Source organism: Mustelus asterias, unplaced genomic scaffold (genome assembly GCF_964213995.1).
Source record: "Mustelus asterias unplaced genomic scaffold, sMusAst1.hap1.1 HAP1_SCAFFOLD_3348, whole genome shotgun sequence".
NCBI classification, from domain to species: Eukaryota; Metazoa; Chordata; class Chondrichthyes; order Carcharhiniformes; family Triakidae; genus Mustelus; species Mustelus asterias.
Genome location: NW_027593293.1, coordinates 1 through 23,886, shown reverse-complemented (window position 1 = coordinate 23,886; position 23,886 = coordinate 1). Strand labels below are relative to the sequence as shown.

General features: G+C 49.7%; 2 protein-coding genes across 3 annotated transcripts; one reads left to right on the top strand and one right to left on the bottom strand.

Annotated features, from left to right (window-relative positions):
- Positions 1-1,409: 1,409 nt before the first annotated feature.
- On the bottom strand, positions 1,410-8,247 carry wdr83os (WD repeat domain 83 opposite strand). Of its 2 annotated transcripts, XM_078208223.1 has the most exons (5): positions 8,159-8,247; positions 7,802-7,907; positions 2,926-3,023; positions 2,018-2,097; positions 1,843-1,980 (listed from the first exon to the last, which is right to left on the bottom strand). In XM_078208223.1, exons 1-4 carry the CDS (start codon positions 8,191-8,193, stop codon positions 2,031-2,033), a joined length of 306 nt encoding a protein of 101 aa, XP_078064349.1. In that variant the 5' UTR covers positions 8,194-8,247; the 3' UTR covers positions 1,843-1,980; positions 2,018-2,030. The 2 variants fall into 2 exon arrangements, with proteins under 2 accessions (XP_078064348.1, XP_078064349.1); XM_078208222.1 differs by having other exon boundaries at positions 1,410-2,097.
- An 18-nt stretch (positions 8,248-8,265) lies between these two features.
- Positions 8,266-22,766, top strand: wdr83 (WD repeat domain containing 83). Its single transcript, XM_078208221.1, has 9 exons — positions 8,266-8,392; positions 13,576-13,696; positions 15,085-15,190; positions 16,589-16,637; positions 17,243-17,369; positions 17,520-17,587; positions 17,795-17,903; positions 21,105-21,219; positions 22,453-22,766. The coding sequence occupies exons 1-9, from the start codon at positions 8,287-8,289 to the stop codon at positions 22,603-22,605; spliced, it is 954 nt and encodes a 317-aa protein (XP_078064347.1). The 5' UTR covers positions 8,266-8,286; the 3' UTR covers positions 22,606-22,766.
- Positions 22,767-23,886: the final 1,120 nt, after the last annotated feature.

Below are 23,886 nucleotides of genomic sequence, written 5' to 3'. Positions count from 1 at the left end.
AACACGAGAATGACCCGTTTATTCCTACTCTCTGTTTTCTGTCCGTTGTCAATCCTCAATCCATGTCACTGTATTACCTCCTAACCCAACCTGCTCCGGGGGATCTTATCAACATCCTTCTGAAAACCCAACTCCATACACCGATTCCCCTTTATCAATTCTGTTTGAATTCTCCTTCCTAACCTCTGGGGCCTTGTGTCAAAATTGGGAGAGCTGTCTCAGACTAGTCAAGCAACAGCCCGACAGTCATTCTCACAGAATCATGGCTTACAGATAATATCCCAGACACCACCAGCACCATCCCTGGGGATGTCCTATCTCACCGGCAGGAGTGAGGATGTTCGCTAATGATTGCACAATGTTCAGTACCATTTGTGACTCCTCAGATACTGAAGCTTTCCGTGTTCAAATGCAACAAGATCTGGACGCTATCCAGGCTTGGGCTGACAAGTGGCAAATAACATTCGTGCCACACATATGCCAGGCAATGACTATCTCCCACAAGAAAGTATCTAACCATCGCCCATGATATTCAATAGCATTACCATTACTGAATCCCCCACTATCAACATCCTAAGGAGTCGGCATTGACCAGAAACTGAACTGGACTAGCCATATAAATACTGTGGCTACCAGAGCAGGTCAGAGGCTAGGAATCCTGCAGCAAGTAACTCACCTCCTGACTCCCCAAAGCCTGTCCACCATCTACAAGGCACAAGTCAGGAGTGTGATGGAATACTCTCCATTGCCTGGATGGGTGCAGCTCCAACTACACTCAAGAAACTTGACATCATCCAGGACAAAGCAGCCCCGCTTGATTGGTGCCCCATCCACAAACATTCACTCCCTCCACCACTGACGCACAGCGAGGGCCATGTGTACCATCTACAAGATGCACTGCAGGAGCTCACCAAGGTTCCTTAGGCAGCACCTTCCAAACCCACGAGTAATACCATCTAGAAGGACAAGAACAGCAGATACCTGGGAACACCAAGACCTGGAGTTTCCCCTCCAAGTCACTCTCCATCCTGACTCGGAGATATATCGCCGTTCCTTCACTGTCACTGGTTTAAAATCCTGGCGCTCTCTCCTAACAGCACTGTAGGTGTACCTACACCACATGGACTGCAGCGATTCAAGAAGGCAGCTCACCACCACCTTCTCACGAGCAATGAGGGATGGGCAATAAATGCTGGCCCAGCCAGCGATGCCCACAACCCTTGAATTAATCTAGAACTCAGGACACTGAGCTAGCCAGGAGGGTGCAGCGGAGCCCGAGTACTGGCTCACTGCAGTGAGACAGCCCTGCTCTTCACTCTGTGACCCAGCTGAGATCACAGAGACAGTCTGACCCCTCCTCACAGCGCTTCAATCTAATGTCACAATTAAAAATAATGTGAACACTGAGCAGCGCTGATAAATTCAATTTTATTCCATAGACTGCATCAAGTTATTGGTTTGACAATCTCTCATACTCTCCCCCGATCTTTACACAAAGAGGGAGATGCTTTTATATGTCTGCTGCCCCGGGAATGAAGAGGGAAAATCATGGGATTATAGAATCTCTACAGTGCAAAAGGAGGCCATTCAGCCCATTGAGTCCGCACCGATCCTCCGACAGAGCATCCTACCCGGGCCCACTCCCCAACTCCATCCCCGTAACCCCAAGCATTTGCCCTGCTAATCCCTCTAACCTACACATCTTGGGATACTAAGGGGCAGTTTAGCATGGCCAGTCCCCCTAACCCAGGGCAGAGGGGTTGTTGGGTCAGGTCTGCTCCCAGGGCAGGGAGGTATCTGTGGCTGTGACAGGATAGAGGAGAGGGCTGTTTACTGAGGGAGGAATTAGGGGGGGCAAATGGTTCAGGGGTGGATGGGCATCTCCCATATCAATCATTATTGGGAGTGGCCTGATCCGTTACCATGGTGTTGCCAGGGTTGGGGCGGGGCCAGCGTTACCATGGTGTTGCCAGGGTTGGGGCGGGGCCAGTGTTACCATGGTGTTGCCAGGGTTGGGCGGGGGCCAGATATTACCATGGCGGTGACATTGGCTGTGGGTTCTGCAGGTATGACATCACCACTGCTGAAATTGACAACCTGAAAGACAAGAGGTGAAGGGTTAGAGGTCGCAGCAACAAAGCAATTAGAAACATCGCGTCCTCAGCAAATCATCTCCATCCCTGTCTAAACCCTCAAAGCAAACTGCTCCCCCTGCCTTCCTTCCCCGAGGCACCAAAACCCTCACCTTCCACCCCGACATCAAATACAGCAACCTATCACTTCACAATCTGCCGCCTGAGGGTCAGTGCCGAGCGAGTGCCGCACTGTCGCCCAAGGATCAGTGCCGAGGGAGTGCCGCACTGTCGCCCAAGGATCAGTGCCGAGGGAGTGCCGCACTGTCGCCCAAGGATCAGTGCCGAGGGAGTGCCGCACTGTCGCCCAAGGATCAGTGCCGAGCGAGTGCCGCACTGTCGCCCAAGGATCAGTGACGAGGGAGTGCCGCACTGTCGCCCAAGGATCAGTGCCGAGCGAGTGCTGCACTGTCGCCCAAGGATCAGTGCCGAGCGAGTGCCGCACTGTCGCCCAAGGATCAGTGCCGAGCGAGTGCCGCACTGTCGCCCAAGGATCAGTGCCGAGGGAGTGCCGCACTGTTGGTGGTACCATATTTTGGGTGCGATGTTCTGTCTGTCCTCTGAGGCAAAAAATCCTAAGCCCCTCCCTGGTGTCCTGAGGAAATTCTCTTTCCACAAACAACATCAGTCCAAGACAGAGAATCTGTTCATTTTTGGAGAAGTGTTTGATGGAGGTACGTGCGAGCGAGTGCAGCGACTGTGCACGGGTCTACAATAGGGACTCACTGGCCGGAAAACGTTGGTCACGTTTCAAGTGAATGTGTTTAAAAGAACAGTAAAAAGTTTCACTCACATGAAGCTGCTCATCATTTGTTTGGTGTCTTCAGAGCTTCGGGAGTTTGCAAAACTGATAAAGGAGCAGTAAACAGCAATCCACGCACACCACTTCAACTGGAGAGAGAGAGAGATCAGTCAATCCTAAAGTCTATAAAGAAGCGGTTAGTGAGATAGTTCATAGATTGGGTTTAATTTTCCAAACCTCGATTCATGGAAGCTTTCATTAGATTGGAAGATAGCATAGAAACGTATAAAATTCTAACAGGGTTAGACAGGGCCGTTTCAGAAAGGATGTTCCCGATGGTGGGGGAGTCCAGAACTAGGGGTCATAGTTTGAGGATAAGGGGTAAGCATTTTAGAACTGAGGTGAGGAGAAATTTATTCACCCAGAGGGTGGTGAATGTGTGGAATTCACTACCACAGAATGTAGTTGAGGCTAAAATATTGTCTGATTTCAAGAAGAAATTAGGTATAGCTCTCGGGGTGAAAGGGATATGGGGGGTGGGGATTGGGATATTGAATTCGATGATCAAAATGAATGGCGGAGCAGGTTCGATGGGCTGAATAACCTCCTGTTTCTACTTTTTATATTTAAAAAGAGGGGGAGACAGAAAGCAGGAAACTTCTGGCCAGTTAGACTAACATCGGTCATTGGGAAAATGTTACAAACCATTGCTAAAGATATTATAGCACGGCATGCGGAAAAATTCATAGCAATCAGGCAGAGTCAACATGGTTTTGTGAAAGGGAACTCATTTTTAACTAATCTACTGGAATTTGTCGAAGGAATCACATGTGCAGTGGATAAAGGGGAACTGGTGGATGTACTGCACTTAGATCGCCAGAAGGCTTTTGATTTTATGCCACATCAAAGGTATTTGTGGAAAATGAAAGCTCGTGGTGCGGGGGGTAATATGTTGGCATGGATAGAAGATTGGCTGGCTAATAAGATGTGGCGATGCCGGCGTTGGACTGGGGTAAGCACAGTGAGTCTCACAACACCAGGTTAAAGTCCAACAGGTTTATTTGGTAGCACAAGCCACAAGCTTTCCGAGCGCTGCTCCTTCGTCAGGTGAGAGATGGACCATTGACTCCCACTCACCTGATGAAGGAGCAGCGCTCTGAAAGCTTGTGCTACCAAATAAACCTGTTGGACTTTAACCTGACTAATAAGCAGCAGAGTAGGCATTAGTGAGTCTTTCCAAGTTTGGCAAGGTGTAACGAGTGATGTGTCACAGGAATCAGTGCTGGGACCGCAACGGTTTACAAATTATTAGAAATGTCGGGATGAAGGGATGGTTGCCAAATTTGCTGGAGACACAAAGATAAGTAGGAAAGTAAATTGTGAAAAGGACAGAAGGAGGCTACAAAAAGATACAACAGCAAAATATTGCGGATGCTGGAAATCTGAAATAAAAACAGAAAATGCTGGATAAACTCAGCAGCATCTGAGAAACACAGTTAACGTTTTGAGCCCATTGATAGGTCAAGTTAGTGGGCAATGATCTGGCGAATGGAGTATAATGTGGGACAATGTGAAATTGTGTATTCTCATAGAAACCATAGAAACCCTACAGTGCAGAAGGAGGCCATTTGGCCCATCGAGTCTGCACTGACCACAATCCCACCCAGGCCCTATCCCCACATATTTACCCGCTAATCCCTCTAACCTACACATCTCAGGACTCTAAGGGGCAATTTTTAACCTGGCCAATCAACCTAACCCGCACATCTGCAGGAGGAATTTTAAAAAAATTATCTAAACGGTGAGAGATTGCAGAGCTCTGAGCAGCAGAAGGATCTGGGTGTCCTAGTGCATGGAATGCAAAAGGCTACTATGCAGATATAGCAAGTAATTAGGAAAGGTAATGTCATCAATCATAGAATGATAGAATCCCTACAGTGCAGAAAGAGGCCATTTGGCCCATCGAGTCTGCACTGACCACAATCCTACCAGGCAACATCCTACCAGGATGTTGTCTGGTATGGTGGGAAAATCGTATGAGGAAAGGCTGAGGGGCTTGAGGTTGTTTTCGTTAGAGAGAAGGTTAAAAGGTGACTTAATAGAGGCATACAAGATGATCAGAGGATGAGATAGGGTGGATAGTGAGAGCCTTTTTCCTCGGATGGTGTTGGCTAGCATGAGGGGACATAGCTTTAAATTGAGGGGTGAGAGATATAGGACAGATGTTAGAGGTAGGTTCTTTACTCAGAGTAGTAAGGGCGTGGAATGCCCTGCCTGCAGCAGTGGTGGACTCGTCAACGTTGAGAGCGTTCAAGTGGTTATTGGATAAACATATGGATGATATTGGAATAGTGTAGATTAGAGGGGCTTTAGATTGGTACCACTGGTCGGCGCAACATCGAGGGCCGAAGGGCCTGTACTGCACTGTAATGTTCTATGTTCAATCCCACCCTAGCCCTATTCCTGTAGCCCACATATTTACCCTGATAATCCCCCTGACACTTGGGTCAATTTAGCATGGCCAATCAATCTAACCCACACACCTTTGGAATGTGGGAGGAAACTGGAGCAAAGAACAAAGAACAAAGAACAATACAGCACAGGAACAGGCCCTTCGGCCCTCCAAGCCCGCGCCGCTCCCCGGTCCAGGATTGAATCCTGAATCCAGGATCCCCGCCCAATTTTCCAGCCTATCTACATACCAATATCCTATCCACCGAGCTGTCCCCCACAGCTACGATGCTTTGTTCATTACAACCTATTAACTCACCCCCACCCCCCCATTCCAGACCATGTGATCTCCAGGGAGAGGCGAAAACCCAGAGTGAAAAACCCCAGGGCCAATATGGGGAAAAAAAAAATCTGGGAAATTCCTCTCCGACCCCCTGAGGCGATCGAAACGAGTCCAGGAGATCACAATGGCCCTGATCGGAAAATGTTTCCCAACCCTAGTCATTTCCACTTCCACGAGAAACAAGGAACAATTAGCCCGCGCCGCTCCCTGGTCCAAACTAGACCACTCTTTTGTATCCCTCCATTCCCACTCCGTTCATATAGCTGTCTAGATAAGTCTTAAACGTTCCCAGTGTGTCCGCCTCCACCACCTTGCCCGGCAACACATTCCAGGCCCCCACGACCCTCTGTGTGAAATATGTCCTTCTGATATCTGTGTTAAACCTCCCCCCCTTCACCTTGAACCTATGACCCCTCGTGAACGTCACCACCGACCCGGGGAAAAGCTTCCCACCGTTCACCCTATCTATGCCTTTCATAATTTTATACACCTCTATTAAGTCTCCCCCTCATCCTCCGTCTTTCCAAGGAGAACAACCCCAGTTTCCCCAATCTCTCCTCATAACCAAGCCCCTCCATACCAGGCAACATCCTGGTAAACCTCCTCTGTACTCTCTCCAAAGCCTCCACGTCCTTCTGGTAGTGTGGCGACCAGAACTGGACGCAGTATTCCAAATGCGGCCGAACCAACGTTCTATACATCTGCAACATCAGACCCCAACTTTTATACTCTATGCCCCGTCCTATAAAGGCAAGCATGCCATATGCCTTCTTCACCACCTTCTCCACCTGTGACGTCACCTTCAAAGATCTGTGGACTTGCACACCCAGGTCCCTCTGCGTCTCTACACCCTTTATGGTTCTTCCATTTATCGTGTAGCTCCTCCTTACATTATTCCCACCAAAATGCATCACTTGGCATTTATCAGGATTGAACTCCATCTGCCATTTCCTTGCCCAAATTTCCAGCCTATCTATATCCTTCTGTAGCCTCTGACAATGTTCCTCACTATCTGCAAGTCCTGCCAGTTTTGTGTCGTCCGCAAACTTACCGATCACCCCAGTTACTCCTTCTTCCAGATCATTTATATAAATCACAAACAGCAGAGGTCCCAATACAGAGCCCTGCGGTACACCACTAGTCACAGGCCTCCAGCCGGAAAAAGACCCTTCCACTACCACCCTCTGTCTTCTATGACCAAGCCAGTTCTCCACCCATCTAGCCACCTCCCCCTTTATCCCATGGGATCCAACCTTTTTCACTAGCCTACCATGAGGGACTTTGTCAAACGCTTTACTAAAGTCCATATAGACAACATCCACGGCCCTTCCTTCGTCAACCATTTTGGTCACTTCTTCAAAAAACACCACCAGGTTAGTGAGGCATGACCTCCCTCTCACAAAACCATGTTGACTATCGTTAATGAGTTTATTCCTTTCTAAATGCGCATACATCCTATCTTTAAGAATCTTCTCCAACAACTTCCAACAACAGCACTCGGAAGAAATCCACACAGACACAGGAAGAACGTGCAGACTCCACGCAGACAGTGACCCGATGGCCGGAATTGAACCCGGGTCCCTGGCACTGTGAGGCAGCCGTGCTAACTACCGTGCCACTGTGCTGCGAGGGGGATGGAATATAAAAGTAGGAAGGTTATGCCTCAGTTATACAGAGCATCAGTGAGGCTACACCTGTGTATAGTATTGGTCACCTTGGAAGCAGAGTTTTGGAATATCTTAAGGCAAAGCTCAATAGATTGATTAATAAGTGGGTGAAAAATTATCAGGGGAAGGCGAGAATGTGGGGTTAAGGTTACAATCAGGTCAGCTGAATGGCCTATTCCTGCACCTCGTTCGTATGCTCAATCCCTGGCCACTGCAAATAACATCCTGATCCCAAACCAGATCCCACATCGAATCCCGATCCCAAACCACATCCCATATCGAATCCCGATCCCAAACCAGATCCGGTATCAAATCCCGATCCCAAATAGAATCTCGATCTCAAACCACATCCCGCATCAAATCCCGATCCCAAACCACATCCTGCATCGAATCCCGATCCCAAACCACATCCCGAGTTGAATCTCGATCCCGCAAAAAGGTGCAGGCGAGGTTGTGCTGCGAGTACCTTCAGCATCAAGCCACACATACTGAAAATCATCCCAAGAAGGTTCATATAATCAGGAGTTGGGTCCTCGAGAGCCGGGTTATTGTCACTGGTGGGAGGCTTGTACCTGCAATTCAACCAACAAGTTTCAGATACTGAGCTCCGAAAGTTACTCAACACAGAACCTTCCTGGCTAAAACATCCAGTATTAGTATGAGACCCGTTCCCCACCGGCGCTGGGCCCCAGTGTTACACGGCCCCGTACCCCAGCGTTACACGGCCCCGTACCCCAGTGTTACACGGCCCCGAACCACAGCGTTACACGGCCCTGTACCCCAGTATTTGCGGGTTTGATGCGGATTTTCTGGGGTTCTTTACCTCAGGATTTTGTTCGGCCGCCGCTGATCCGCCATCTTGTTTTCCGGGACCGGAAGTCGGTCCGCCGCCTGTTTGTCCGTCCAGCTGATTTGGGCTTTTATCCGAACCGGAAGCCTGTCCGTCAGTCAATGATGGCGTTTCCGGTTCCCAGGCCTCAGGCTCCGCGGTTCCCGAGCCACCAGATCCGGAGTTTCGCGAGCGGCCAGGGCGCTGTGCGGGCGGTGCGCTTCAACGGTAAACCCGGCCCCCCGATCCCGTCCCCTTAAACACCGGGAAACCCCTCACTAACCCCCCGGGAATCCCCCCCGGGACAGCTGCTCGGCTATAGTGTGCCTCACTCTGGAGTCCAGACTGAACCTTCATTACAAACCCCGCCATTACAAACCCATACATTACAAACCTCTCCATTACAAACCTCTTCCTCACAGACTCCTTCATTACAAACCCATACATTACAAACCCATACATTACAAACCTCTCCATTACAAACCTCTTCCTCACAGACTCCATCATTACAAACCCGCCATTACAAACCCATACATTACAAACACCTCCATTACAAACCTCTTCCTTACAGACTCCTTCATTACAAACCCGTCCATTACAGACTCCTTCGTTACAGACTGTATTCCGGGCTCCCCCCATTACTCTCGGATCGGCAGGGACCGCCTGATTCCAGGAATTAGAAACATTTATATTTAGGATCCAGTTCCAAGAATTCTTCAACAATTTAAATAAGGAATAAGCCTGTACCAATCAAAATGTACATTTGAAACCAGTTATCTATAGAACATAGAACATAGAACATTACAGCGCAGAACAGGCCCTTCGGCCCACGATGTTGCACCGACCAGTTTAAAAAAAAAACTGTGACCCTCCAACCTAAACCAATTTCTTTTCGTCCATGAACCTATCTACGGATCTCTTAAACGCCCCCAAACTAGGCGCATTTACTACTGATGCTGGCAGGGCATTCCAATCCCTCACCACCCTCTGGGTAAAGAACCTACCCCTGACATCGGTTCTATAACTACCCCCCCTCAATTTAAAGCCATGCCCCCTCGTGCTGGATTTCTCCATCAGAGGAAAAAGGCTATCACTATCCACCCTATCTAAACCTCTAATCATCTTATATGTTTCAATAAGATCCCCTCTTAGCCGCCGCCTTTCCAGCGAAAACAATCCCAAATCCCTCAGCCTCTCCTCATAGGATCTCCCCTCCATACCAGGCAACATCCTGGTAAACCTCCTCTGCACCCTCTCCAAAGCCTCCACATCCTTCCTGTAATGTGGGGACCAGAACTGCACACAGTACTCCAAGTGCGGCCGCACCAGAGTTGTGTACAGTTGCAACATAACGCTACGACTCCTAAATTCAATCCCCCTACCAATAAACGCCAAGACACCATATGCCTTCTTAACAACCTTATCTACTTGATTCCCAACTTTCAGGGATCTATGCACACATACACCTAGATCCCTCTGCTCCTCCACACTATTCAAAGTCCTCCCGTTAGCCCTATACTCAACACATCTGTTATTCCTACCAAAGTGAATTACCTCACACTTCTCCGCATTAAACTCCATCCGCCACCTCTCGGCCCAACTTTGCAACCTGTCTAAGTCTTCCTGCAAACTACGACACCCTTCCTCACTGTCTACCACACCACCGACTTTGGTGTCATCAGCAAATTTGCTAATCCACCCAACTATACCCTCATCCAGATCATTAATAAATATTACAAACAGCAGTGGCCCCAAAACAGATCCCTGAGGTACACCACTTGTAACCGCACTCCATGATGAATATTTACTATCAACCACCACCCTCTGTTTCCTATCCGCTAGCCAATTCCTGATCCAATTTCCTAGATCACCCCCAATCCCATACATCTGCATTTTCTGCAGAAGCCTACCATGGTGAACCTTATCAAACGCCTTACTAAAATCCATATATACCACGTCCACTGCCTTGCCCCCATCCACCTCCTTGGTCACTTTCTCAAAAAACTCAATAAGGTTAGTAAGGCACGACCTACCTGCCACAAAACCATGCTGACTATACCCACTCACTATTAACAATTGGGATTAAATAATGTATAATATAAAGGTACAGTTGTCCAATTACAACTTGTACACATCTACCTCATTATTATGTCACCAAGCTTTCTTTCTGTGTAATTTCTGTACTATTATGAAGTTATCTTTCTAATCAGTTGTTCATCAACTCCACTGTCCCTTGTTAGAACATGATGTGGAGATGCCGGCGTTGGACTGGGGTAAACACAGTAAGAAGTTTAACAACACCAGGTTAAAGTCCAACAGGTTTATTTGGTAGCAAAAGCCACACAAGCTTTCGGAGCTGCAAGCCCCTTCTTCAGGTGAGTGGGAATTCTGTTCACAAACAGAGCATATAAAGACACAGACTTAATTTACATGAATAATGGTTGGAATGCGAATACTTACAACTAATCAAGTCTTTAAGAAACAAAACAATGTGAGTGGAGAGAGCATCAAGACAGGCTAAAAAGATGTGTATTGTCTCCAGACAAGACAGCCAGTGAAACTCTGTGGGGGTTACAAATAGTGTGCCATGAACCCAATATCCCGGTTGAGGCCATCCTCGTTAGTGAGGGGTTTCCCGAGGACGGCCTCAACCGGGATATTGGGTTCATGGCACACTATTTGTAACCCCCACAGAGTTTCACTGGCTGTCTTGTCTGGAGACAATACACATCTTTTTAGCCTGTCTTGATGCTCTCTCCACTCACATTGTTTTGTTTCTTAAAGACTTGATTAGTTGTAAGTATTCGCATTCCAACCATTATTCATGTAAATTAAGTCTGTGTCTTTATATGCTCTGTTTGTGAACAGAATTCCCACTCACCTGAAGAAGGGGCTTGCAGCTCCGAAAGCTTGTGTGGCTTTTGCTACCAAATAAACCTGTTGGACTTTAACCTGGTGTTGTTAAACTTCTTACCTTGTTAGAACAGACAGTGATCAGCTCCAGCTCAGCATAATCCACTGGAGGTCCTGTGTGTTTGGTGTAAGTCATGATGTGGAGATGCCGGCGTTGGACTGGGGTGAACACAGTAAGAGTTTTAACAACACCAGGTTAAAGTCCAACAGGTTTATTTGGTAGCAAATACCATAAGCTTTCGGAGCGCTGCTCCTTCGTCAGATGGAGTGGAAATCTGCTCTCAAACAGGGCACAGAGACACAAAATCAAGTTACAGAATACTGATTAGAATGCGAATCCCTACAGCCAGCCAGGTCTTAAAGATACAGACAATGTGGGTGGAGGGAGCATTAAGCACAGGTTAAAGAGATGTGTATTGTCTCCAGACAGGACAGCCTGCAAGTCCAGGAGGTAAGCTGTGGGGGTTACTGATAATGTGACATAAATCCAACATCCCTGTTTAGGCTGTCCTCGTGTGTGTGGAACTTGGCTATCAGTTTCTGCTCAGCGACTCTGCGCTGTCATGTGTCGTGAAGGCCGCCTTGGAGAACGCTTACCTGAAGATCCGAGGCTGAATGCCCGTGACTGCTGAAGTGCTCCCCCACAGGAAGAGAACAGTCTTGCCTGGTGATTGTCGAGCGGTGTTCATTCATCCGTTGTCGTAGCGTCTGCATGGTTTCCCCAATGTACCATGCCTCAGGACATCCTTTCCTGCAGCGTATCAGGTAGACAACGTGATTCATAAGAACAGGATATGGCACTCGACTCATCGATCAACAGTTCCGACGCGCCACAGCGAAAAACCGCACCGACCTCCTCAGAAGACAAACACGAGACACGGTGGACAGAGTACCCTTCGTCGTCCAGTACTTCCCCGGAGCGGAGAAGTTACGGCATCTCCTCCGGAGCCTTCAACATGTCATTGATGAAGACGAACATCTCGCCAAGGCCATCCCCACACCCCCACTTCTTGCCTTCAAACAACCGCGCAACCTCAAACAGATCATTGTCCGCAGCAAACTACCCAGCCTTCAGGAGAACAGTGACCACGACACCACACAACCCTGCCACAGCAACCTCTGCAAGACGTGCCGGATCATCGACACGGATGCCATCATCTCACGTGAGAACACCATCTACCAGGTACACGGTACCTACTCTTGCAACTCGGCCAACGTTGTCTACCTGATACGCTGCAGGAAAGGATGTCCCGAGGCATGGTACATTGGGGAGACCATGCAGACGCTACGACAACGGATGAATGAACACCGCTCGACAATCACCAGGCAAGACTGTTCTCTTCCTGTGGGGGAGCACTTCAGCAGTCACGGGCATTCAGCCTCGGATCTTCAGGTAAGCGTTCTCCAAGGCGGCCTTCATGATACACGACAGCGCAGAGTCGCTGAGCAGAAACTGATAGCCAAGTTCCGCACACATGAGGACGGCCTTAACAGGGATGTTGGATTTATGTCACATTATCAGTAACCCCCACAGCTTGCCTCCTGGACTTGCAGAATCTCACTAGCTGTCCTGTCTGGAGACAATACACATCTCTTTAACCTGTGCTTAATGCTCCCTCCACCCACATTGTCTGTATCTTTAAGACCTGGCTGGCTGTAGGGATTCGCATTCTAATCAGTATTCTGTAACTTGATTTTGTGTCTCTGTGCCCTGTTTTGAGAGCACATTTCCACTCCATCTGACGAAGGAGCAGCGCTCCGAAAGCTTATGGTATTTGCTACCAAATAAACCTGTTGGACTTTAACCTGGTGTTGTTAAAACTCTTACTGTGTTTGGTGTAACTCAGAGCTTTATGGTCCTTGACGCTGCTATGGTTCTGCTTTAACCGAGACCTGTGGTTTCCTCACCGTTTTCCCGTGTGACTGAGTTTAGCAGCCTGCAGCTAATGTGATTCTTAAACTTGTGTTATTAACCCTTTCAATAACTCAAAAATACCCCTCCCTTATATAACCCTTAAATACCTCAAAACACCTAAATACACCCCTTAAACACTCCATATACACCCCTCCCTGTATACCTCAAAATACACCCTTCAAACACCCGATACACACCCCTCCCTGTGTATACCCCACCCCTTATATACTCTTCTCTCATATATGCCCCACCCTGTATATACCCCTTCTCATATATATCTCCCCATATATATCCCACCTATCTAAACTCCTCCCTATTTAAATGTCTCCCCTGAAATACCCCTGTATATATTCCTTCTCCAGACGTAACTCCATCCCAATATATTCTGCTTCCCATAAGTTACTTCCTTTCCCCAAACGCCCTCTTTCTGCTGATGCAGCCAGTGACACTGCCAGAGGAAGTGATGTTGATGGTTAAGATGTGTGTTTATTATCCCGATATCTTGTTCAGGGACAGTGTGTTTGGTTGGCGCTGTTTTAAACAGTGTAACTTGTAGCTGTGATGTTTTCTGTTCTGTCTCCAGTGGATGGGAATTATTGTCTGACGTGTGGTAGTGACAAATCCCTGAAGCTGTGGAATCCACATCGAGGAACTCTCCTGAAGACCTACTATGGCCATGGATATGAGGTTCTGGATGCTGCTGGGTAAGAGGTGTTGGCGCAGGAAATGGATGATCATCTGTCATACACTGTGGACCACTGCTAAAATAAACATAACACTGCGGGCGCTGGAAATCTGAAATAAAAATTGAAAGTTCTGGAAAAATCTCAGCAGGTCTGGCAGCGTCTGTGGAGAGAGAAACAGAGTTAATGTTTTGAGTCTGTGTGATTCTTATTGAGTTCTGAAGCAGGGTCATACGGACTCACAGCATTAACTCTGTTTCTCTCTCCACAGACACTACCAGACCTGCTGAGATTTTTCCAGCACTGTTTTTAGTTCAATCCCAATCACAATATTTTCTGCGCTCTCTGAGGTGCCGGCTGCTTTCCAGCATCTGGCTTTTGAGCACTTAGTCTACCCAGGAAAATCTCCACAGGTACAACTTTTACAACAAGGAACTGAGAGAGCTGTGATGGGCTGAATGGCCTCCTCACCAGTTTTGTGATTTACTTTCCCCATCTCTCCAAACCCGATTTACACGTGTGTTGCTTTGATGTGACCCCCTCCGCCCAGGTTATGACCTTTGCCCTCAGGGTCAGCTGCCCCTCAGCCCCTGACCTGTAGCCTGATTTGATTTGATTTATTATTGTCACATATATTAGTATACAGTGAAAAGTATTGTTTCTTGCGCGCTTTACAGACAAAGCATACCATTCATAGAGAAGGAAAGGAGAGAGTGCAGAATGTAGTGTTACAGTCATAGCTAGGGTGTAGAGAAAGATCAACTTAATGCAAGACAAGTCCGTTCAAAAGTCTGACAGCAGCAGGGAAGAAGCTGTTCTTGAGTCGGTTGGTATGTGACCTCAGACTTTTGTATCTTTTTCCCGACAGAAGAAGGTGGAAGAGAGAATGTCCGGGGTGCGTGGGGTCCTTAATTATGCTGGCTGCTTTGCCGAGGCAGCGGGAAGTGTAGACAGAGTCAATGGATGGGAGGCTGGTTTGCGTGATGGATTGGGCTACATTTGCAACCTTTTGTAGTGTCTTGCGGCTTTGGGCAGAGCAGGAGCCATACCAAGCTGTGATACAACCAGAAAGAATGCTTTCTATGGTGCATCTGTAAAAGTTGGTGAGAGTCGTAGCTGACATGCCAAATTTTCTTAGTCTTCTGAGAAAGTAGAGGCGTTGGTGGGCTTTCTTAACTATAGTGTCGGCATGGGGGGACCAGGACATGTTGTTGGTGATCTGGACACCTAGAAACTTGAAGCTCTCGACGATTTCTACTTCGTCCCAGTTGATGTAGACAGGCGCATGTTCTCCACTGCACTTCATGCGGTGGAGCGTGGGAACTGGCGTCGGCCTGAGCCTTTTTACACATCTTCCTGCTCCAGATTGACTCTGATTCACTCTCACTCTGACATCTTCTTTCTCACAGCTCCTGTGATAACAGTCAGGTCTGCTCATGTGGAGCTGATAAAACTGTCGTCCTATGGGATGTGGCAACCGGAAAGCTGGTCCGGAAGTTCCGTGGTCACGGAGGGGTAAGGAAGCTGTTTAGTTAATGAATGGAGCACCGGGGAACTACATCCTTCACTATCGCTGGCTCAGAATCCTGGAACTTCCTCCCTAACAGCCCACTGGCTGTCCCAGTCCCTATATGTTTTCTGCCCAAGAGAGGACTCCAACCTCTGGGGTGATTATCCACTCTTGGTCCAGTTGGTCCCTCAAACCAGGTAACCCACTTCTGCTGTGTTGCCCATAAAGGGACAATGTGCACAGGTAGCTAGGAAGAAGCTTTCCCCCCCCCAGTAGAGGAACCAATAACCAGGGGGCACAGATTTAAGGGAAGGGGCAGGAGATTTAGAGGGAATTTGAGGAGAAACTTTTTCACCCAGAGGGTGGTGGGAATCTGGAACTCACTGCCGGAAAGGGTGGGAGATGCAGGAACCTTCACAGCATTTAAGAAACATTTCGATGAGTACTTGAAACACCGCAGTGTACAAGGCTACGGACCAAGTGTGGGTAAATGGGATTAGAATAGATAGGTGTGTGATGGCTGGCACAGACAGGATGGGCCAAAGGGCCTCTTTTTGTGCTGTAAAACTCTGACTACAACCTTCACAAAGGGCAATTAGGACTGGGCAATGAATGCTGGCCAAGCCAACAAGGCCCACATCTTATGAAATTATTTTAAAAAGTAATCTACAATGTTACCTACCGTAACTGGAATAAACTGGGGAGGGAAGGAGAGGCAGGGATGTTATCAGTGAATCTGAGACATTCAAGAGGGCATGAGACAGATAGAAACAATGTGAAGGGGTCTTGGGAAAAGGCAGGAGAGTGGAGTCATGATGCTGGTCTGGAGAGCCAGTGCTGACACGATGCACCATAACAAATTCATAGAAACCCTACAGTACAGAAAGAGGCCATTCGGCCCATCGAGTCTGCACCGACCACAATCCCACCCAGGCCCTACCCCCATATCCCTACATATTTACCCACTAATCCCTCTAACCTACGCATCTCAGGACACTAAGGGGCAATTTTTAGCACGGCCAATCAACCTAACCCGCACATCTTTGGACTGTGGGAGGAAACCGGAGCACCCGGAGGAAACCCACGCAGACACGGGGAGAATGTACAAACTCCACACAGACAGTGACCCAAGCCGGGAATCGAACCCAGGTCCCTGGAGCTGTGAAGCAGCCGTGCTAACCACTGTGCTACCGTGCCGCCTGTGATTGTGTGAACTCACTGACTGCTCTCTCCTGTTGCTGTGGAGATTTAATCAGTGTCTCTGCCCCTCCCCCCACTTTATACAGTTCACCTTTAAAATCCTCCTCAAAACTGCCATCTTTAGTCACTTCTCGAACTCTCCTCTTGCTGGTTGCTCTCTCTCTCGCCTTCAAACACCACTCATAGTCTCTCTCTTTTTACAGAAAGTGAACTGTGTTCAATTCAACGAGGAGTCAACTGTCATCGTTTCAGGTGAGTGTGGGGCTCCCTGTGGGATCCGCTCTCAATACACAGGGGCTCCCTGTGGGATCCACTCTCAATACACAGGGGCTCCCTGTGGGATCCGCTCTCAATACACAGGGGCTCCCTGTGGGATCCGCTCTCAATACACAGGGGCTCCCTGTGGGATCTGCTCTCAATACACAGGAAACACTAACTGGCTGGCTCTCAATCAGTTCTTAAATCAGAGCTTGTTTCACCTGGGATTTAATACGGTGGGTGAGAGAGAGGGTTTGGTGGGAAAGGTCAGTGGGTCAATGGGCACGGGTCAGCAGACAGGTAGAGCAATGTTAACTGCCCCACCTCCTCCCCCCACACTGTGCAGTTAGTGAGGCTGATGTTGGTTCTGTTTTCTTGGTGTCTGAGTGGCTGACCTCCCGGATGAACCCTCCTGGTGTGAGAAATCGGAAGGGGAATCAGCCCCTCTGCTCCTTCAGCCTGTCGTTATGTTCATTCTGATCCCTTTGGCTGATTTCAGTCCTCACTGAGTTAGCTGCAGCTTCTCCTGCCCCATTGGTTCGCAGTTTGATGCTGTGTTAACATTGCAGACCTTAACTGAGCAGGGAATCTGATTGCAGGTTCCATCGACACCTCGATCCGGTGCTGGGACTGTCGCTCACGGACTTCGGAACCCATTCAAATCCTAAAGGAAGCGAAGGATGGGGTCTCCAGTGTGAAAGTTTCAGACCATGAAATTCTGTCAGGGTAAGTGAACAGAAGGGGCAACAAGAACGACATGACGGACCCACCGGTAGATAGAGATAAGCCCCTGTAAACAGCAGTGGATGGCTGAGCTTTAGTGAGTCTCTATAACTGGCCGATCTGCTTTGCATCATAAGTTTCCTGTTGTTTTAGGTCGGTCGATGGACGGATTCGGAGATATGATCTACGCATGGGACAGCTGTTTGTAGATTTTGTTGGAAGTAAGTGCTGAACAGGAAAGCTTATTTTAATTATTGACACAATGGACTCAGATCAGCTCACACGAAGTGCGTCTCTCTCTCAGTGAGACAGAGTCAGTGCGTATCTCAGAATGAGATAGTGTCAATCTCGGCTGTGTGTCGCTCCTAGTGTGACAGTCAGTCAAGTGTGTGCGTTTATTACAGACACTCTGCTGTTCTCTCTTGCAGGTCCGATATCGAGTGTGTGTTTTAGCAGGGACAGCCAGTGTTCACTCAGCTCCAGCCTGGATTCCACACTGCGTCTGTTAGATAAGGAGACGGGGGAGCTCCTTGGAGAGTAAGTGAAATGTAACCGTACAAGATATTGGTGCGGCCACATTTGGAGTACTGCGTACGATTCTGGTCTCCCTGCTACAGGAAGTTAAACTGGAAAGGGTGGAAAAAAGATTTACAAGGATGTTACCGGGCCAGGAAGGTTTGAATTATAAGGAGAGGCTGGATAGGCTCGAACTGTTTTTCCCTGGAGCATAGGAGGATGAGGGGTGACCTTATAGGCATTTATAAAATCATGAGGGACATAGATGAGGTGAATATCCAAAGTATTTTTCCCAGGGGAGTCTAAAACTAGAGGGCATAAGGTGAGAGAGGAAAGATTTAAAAGGGACCGGAGAGGCAACCTTTTCCACACAGAGGGTGGTGCGTATATGGAATGAGCCAGAGGTTGGTACAATTACAACATTTAAAAGACATTTGGACATGGATGGGAAAGGTTTAGAGGGATATGGGCCAAACGCAGGCAAATGGGATTAGTTCAGTTTAGGAAACTTGGTCAGCATGGACAGGTTGGGCCGAAGGGCCTCTTTCTGTGACTCTAAATCCTGGATCCGTCATGTCCTAAGACAGGAGAACCAATCATAACCCCCTCCAAAACCTGGTCTTTCTCACTGGTTCTCTCCGGGGCTCAGGTCCAGCTGCCCTGCTTCTCACACAGATTGCTCAGGTCACTCAGTACTGAGCAGACTCTGAACTGTTCACAGGGGCAGTGCACTGGGAGAAGCTAATCGATGCTGGGCACTCTCCGGTCAGTGATACCTCCTTTATTTGAGCTGGCCAGGACTAAGGGGAATTGTGAGTTCTCCCCACAGGAAGTGACCAGTGAGAATTTCCCCGGCTTCCCCTCACCGTTTGAGAGCAGATATAAAAGTTTATTTATTATTGTCACAAGTAGGCTTATATTAACACTGCGATGAAGTTACTGTGAAAATCCCCTAGTCGCCACACTCCAGCACCTGTTCGGGTACACTGAGGGAGAATTTAGCACGGCCAATGTACCTAACCAGCACTTCTTTGGGACTGTGGGAGGAAACCCACGTAGACACGGGGAGAACGTGCAGACTCCACACAGACAGTGACCCAAGCCGGGAATTGAACCAGGTCCCTGGCGCTGTGAGGCAGTCGTGCTAACCCACTGTGCCACCCCTACTCGCTGCTCCCTCAGCTCCCTTCTCACCCCAGGGATCTGACAGTGTGGAGACAACACTGCGCTCCAAACTATATACTGATCGCATTTAAAAACAGGACAATCTCTTTCAAGATCAATGATGAAAAGACCTTCAAAATCTCAGCTGATCAGGTTTTTGTGATTTGATTTGATTTATTATTGTCACATATATTAACATACAGTGAAAAGTATTGTTTCTTGCGTGCTATACAGACAAAGCATACCGTACATAGAGCACATAGGGGAGAAGGAAAGGGTGTGTGGGGTCCTTGATTATGCTGGCTGCTTTTGAGGCAGCGGGAAGTGTAGTCAGAGTCAATGGATGGGAGTGATGGACGGGGCATCATTCATGACCTTTTGTAGTTTCTTGTGGTCTTGGGCAGAGCAGGAGACATACCAAGCTGTGATACAACCAGAAAGAATGCTTTCTATGGTGCATCCGTAAAAGTTGGTAAGAGTCGTAGCGGACAAGCCAAATTTGCTTAGTTTTCTGAGAAAGTAGAGGTGTTGACGGGCTTTCTTAACCATAGTGTCAGCATGGGGAGACCAGGACAGGTTGTTGGTGATCTGGACACCTAAAAACCTGAAGCTCTTGACCCTTTCTACTTCATCCCCATTGATGTAGACAGGGGCATGTTCTCCTTTACGCTTCCTGAAGTCGATGACAATCTCCTTCGTTTTGTTGACATTGAGGGAGAGATTATTGTTGCTGCACCAGTTCACCAGATTCTCTATCTCTTTCCTGTACTCTGTCTCATCATTGTTTGAGATCCGACCCACTACGGTGGTGTTGTCAGCAAACTTGAAAATCGAATTGGAGGGGAATTTGGCCGCACAGTCATGGGTGTACAAGGAGTATAGTAGGGGCTGAGAACACAGCCTTGTGGGACACCGGTGTTGAGGATGATCGTGGAGGTGTTGTTGTTGCCTATCCTTACCGATTGTGGTCTGAGAGTTAGGAAGTTCAGGATCCAGTCGCAGAGGGAGGAACTGAGACTCAGGCCACGGAGTTTGGAGATGAATTTCGTGGGAATAATGGCGTTGAAGGCTGAGCTGCAGTCGATAAATAGGAGCCTGACATAGGTGTCCTTGTTATCTAGGTGTTCCAGGGTTGAGTGCAGGGCCAGGGAGATGGCATCTGCTGTGGACCTGTTGCAGCGATTGGCTAACTGTAGGCAATCTGGACGGCTGGAATTGATTTGTGCCATGACTAACCTTTTGAAGCACTTCATAATGATGGATGTCAGAGCCACTGGATGATTGTCATTAAGGCACGCTGCCTGGCTTTTCTTCGGTACTGGGATGATGGTCATCTTTTTGAAGCAGATAGGGACCTCAGATTGTTGTAAAGAGATGTTGAAGATGTTTGTGAATACCCCCGCCAGCTGATCCGTGCAGGATGAGTTCTCGTCCGGGTACCCCACCCAGGCCAGTCTCTTTCCTTGGGTTGACCTTCAAGAAAGCTGCTCTGACTTCTGCAATGGTGACCCCAGATACAGGTTCATCCAGGACTTCCAGGGTGGAGGACATGCTCTCGCTGACCTCTTGCTCAAAACGAACATAGAGTGCATTGAACTCATCAGGGAGGGGTGCGTTGGAGCCGGCGATCTTACATACCTTCATCTTGTAGCCTGTTACGTCTTGCAGACCTTGCAATAGTCAGTGGGCATCAGGTGAGGGCTTTTGTAAAATTGTTTCTGTCATGCGTTGGGTGAACAGTTCCGAGTCTGGTTCCTGTGCCATTCCTGAACTGATGGGATTCCTCGACACCCAGTTAGCCGGTGAGTGGAGACCTTGCCACCGTCCAGATCCCACACTGTGCACCCGGAGCCTTCACTCACCCATATTCAGCTTGTGATTGGCTGGGAGTCCCCTTCCCAGTGATTGGCCTGGAGAAATTCCCCTTCCCCAGTGATTGGCCAGGAGTTATTCTCTGTTCCCCAGTGATTGGCCTGGAGTGGTTCCCTAGCAACAAGACAGATGACTGAACTGAATCCCATTGGCCAGACTCTGAATCCGAACTTCACTCTGTTTCAGTTATATGGGACACAAGAACACAGAATACAAACTGGATTGTTGCTTCAACGAGTGCGACACACACGTGGTGAGCGGTTCAGAGGATGGATGCGTCTATTTCTGGGATCTGGTCAAGGTAAGCAGAAACACCACACGTCATTACCCAGATTCCTCTGGTGCCAAACCCTGAGGCGACCCCATTGGGCAGGGATTTAATTGAAATATTCAAAATCATGGGGGATCTGGACAGGATCAGGAGAAACAGTTCCCATTGGTGGAAGGCTCAAAAACAGATGACACATTTAAAGTAATGGTGACAGTAGGAGAAACCTTTTCACACAGCGAGTGGTTAGGATCTGGAATGTACTGTCTGAGAGTGTGGTGGAGACAGATTCACACAGCGAATGGTTAGGATCTGGAATGTACTGTCTGAGAGTGTGGTGGAGACATTCACACAGCGAGTGGTTAGGATCTGGAATGTACTGTCTGAGAGTGTGGTGGAGACATTCACACAGCGAGTGGTTAGGATCTGGAATGTACTGTCTGAGAGTGTGGTGGAGACATTCACACAGCGAGTGGTTAGGATCTGGAATGTACTGTCTGAGAGTGTGGTGGGGACAGATTCACACAGCGAGTGGTTAGGATCTGGAATGTACTGTCTGAGAGTGTGGTGGAGACAGATTCACACAGCGAGTGGTTAGGATCTGGAATGTACTGTCTGAGAGTGTGGTGGGGACAGATTCACACAGCGAGTGGTTAGGATCTGGAATGTACTGTCTGAGAGTGTGGTGGAGGCAGTTTCAATCAAGGCAGTCGGGAATGAGGCTGTTATCTGGAAAGGAAGAATATGCAGGGTCAGGGGTGAACTGCTCTGAAAGGGGCCAGCACAGACACACCCAGACAAATGGCCTCTTTCTGTGATGTAACTATTCAGTGAGTGGATTGGGTTGAATGAGACACCGTGCACTCGGGAATCAGCACCGGAGATTCTGAATGATACCGGCAGCTCTTTCATCTCCAAGTCACAGAGGTGGATTTAAATTCCGAGGTTTGGGAAGGTAATCCAGGGCCTTGCCGAGGGACTGCTGCAGTCAGAGATGCTGTCTTGTGATTCTCTCAGCTGGGTTTAAGATATGATATCACGATTTCAGAGAGCAGTAGGAGAAGTTAACCTCATGTCCCAGCCAAAGGTTATTTCTCAACTAACAGATGACCCTGTCATGATCAGGTGGCTGTTTTGTGGGATCTTACTGTGCAGGTTGTCCAGCAGGTTCTGACAGTATGAGGCGATACATTTGGTGTTTGTAAAGCTGTTTGGGACGTGTGGATTAGATGTTTTGCTCTTCATGTTGTACTTTGTTGGTTGCAGGGGTCCCTCGCTGTCACTCTGTCTGTTGGGAAGGGTGTGGTGCAGTCACTGAGCTACCATCCCACAGAACCCTGCTTACTCACTGCCACTCAGGGAGCCGTGCAGCTCTGGGGAGACGAGAACTGTGAGGCAGACACACCGAGCACTTCCTGATCGTCACCACGTCCTGGTCACTGGAGCTTTCACGGAGCCACATATTCACAACCAGGATGATGGCGAGGGTAACATCGGAACGCTGCCTCATCTATCATCGAGAATTTCTTCATGTTTTGTTTGATAGTTTGGTGTCGAATAAAATGATTCCTTTCAAAGACGCTGGAGGGTCTGGGTGCCAGAGGGGGAAGTGTGAAGGGGGGGGAGGGGAGTGTGAAGGGGGGGGGGGGGGGGGAGTGTGAGGGGGGGGGGGGGGAGTGTGAAGGGGGGGGGGGGGGGGGGGGAGTGTGAAGGGGGGGGGGGGAGTGTGAAGGGGGGGGGGGGGGGGGGAGTGTGAAGGGGGGGGGGGGGAGTGTGAAGGGGGGGGGGGGGGGGGAGTGTGAAGGGGGGGGGGGGGGGAGTGTGAAGGGGGGGGGGGGTGTGAAGGGGGGGGTGGAGGGGGAGTTGTGGGGGGGGGAAGTGTGGGGGGGGTGGAGGGAGAAGTGTGGGGGGGGGTGGAGGGGGAAGTGTGGGGGGGGGTGGAGGGGGAAGTGTGGGGGGGGTGGAGGGGGAAGTGTGGGGGGGGTGGAGGGGGAAGTGTGGGGGGGGGGTGGAGGGGGAAGTGTGGGGGGGGGGTGGAGGGGGAAGTGTGGGGGGGGGGTGGAGGGGGAAGTGTGGGGGGGGGTGGAGGGGGAAGTGTGGGGGGGGGGTGGAGGGGGAAGTGTGGGGGGGGGGTGGAGGGGGAAGTGTGGGGGGGGGGTGGAGGGGGAAGTGTGGTGGGGGGTGGAGGGGGAAGTGTGGGGGGGGTGGAGGGGGAAGTGTGGGGGGGGGGGGTGGAGGGGGAAGTGTGGGGTGGGGGGTGGGAGGGGGAAGTGTGGGGTGGAGGGGGAAGTGTGGGGTGGGGGGGTGGAGGGGGAAGTGTGGGGTGGGGGGGTGGAGGGGGAAGTGTGGGGTGGGGGGGGTGGAGGGGGAAGTGTGGGGTGGGGGGGGTGGAGGGGGAAGTGTGGGGTGGGGGGGGGTGGAGGGGGAAGTGTGGGGTGGGGGGGGTGGAGGGGGAAGTGTGGGGGTGGGGGGGTGGAGGGGGAAGTGTGGGGTGGGGGGGGGTGGAGGGGGAAGTGTGGGTGGGGGGGGTGGAGGGGAAGTGTGGGGTGGGGGGGGGTGGAGGGGGAAGTGTGGGGTGGGGGGGGGTGGAGGGGGAAGTGTGGGGTGGGGGGGGGGTGGAGGGGGAAGTGTGGGGTGGGGGGGGGGGAGGGGAAGGGTGTGGGGTGGGGGGGGGGGGAGGGGGGTGGGGGGAACTCAGCC

Excerpts from the sequence above, each read along its gene's own strand:
- wdr83os (XM_078208222.1), bottom strand. The coding sequence starts at position 8,193 with ATGGCGGATCAGCGGCGGCCGAACAAAATCCTGAG. Across the intron at positions 7,908-8,158 it reads CGGCCGAACAAAATCCTGAG|GTACAAGCCTCCCACCAGTG; the intron begins GTAAAGAACCCC and ends GTTGAATTGCAG. Across the intron at positions 2,098-2,925 it reads CAAATGATGAGCAGCTTCAT|GTTGTCAATTTCAGCAGTGG; the intron begins GTGAGTGAAACT and ends CTTGTCTTTCAG.
- wdr83 (XM_078208221.1), top strand. The coding sequence starts at position 8,287 with ATGATGGCGTTTCCGGTTCCCAGGCCTCAGGCTCCGCGGTTCCCGAGC. Across the intron at positions 13,697-15,084 it reads GAGGTTCTGGATGCTGCTGG|CTCCTGTGATAACAGTCAGG; the intron begins GTAAGAGGTGTT and ends TCTTTCTCACAG. Across the intron at positions 15,191-16,588 it reads AGTTCCGTGGTCACGGAGGG|AAAGTGAACTGTGTTCAATT; the intron begins GTAAGGAAGCTG and ends CTCTTTTTACAG.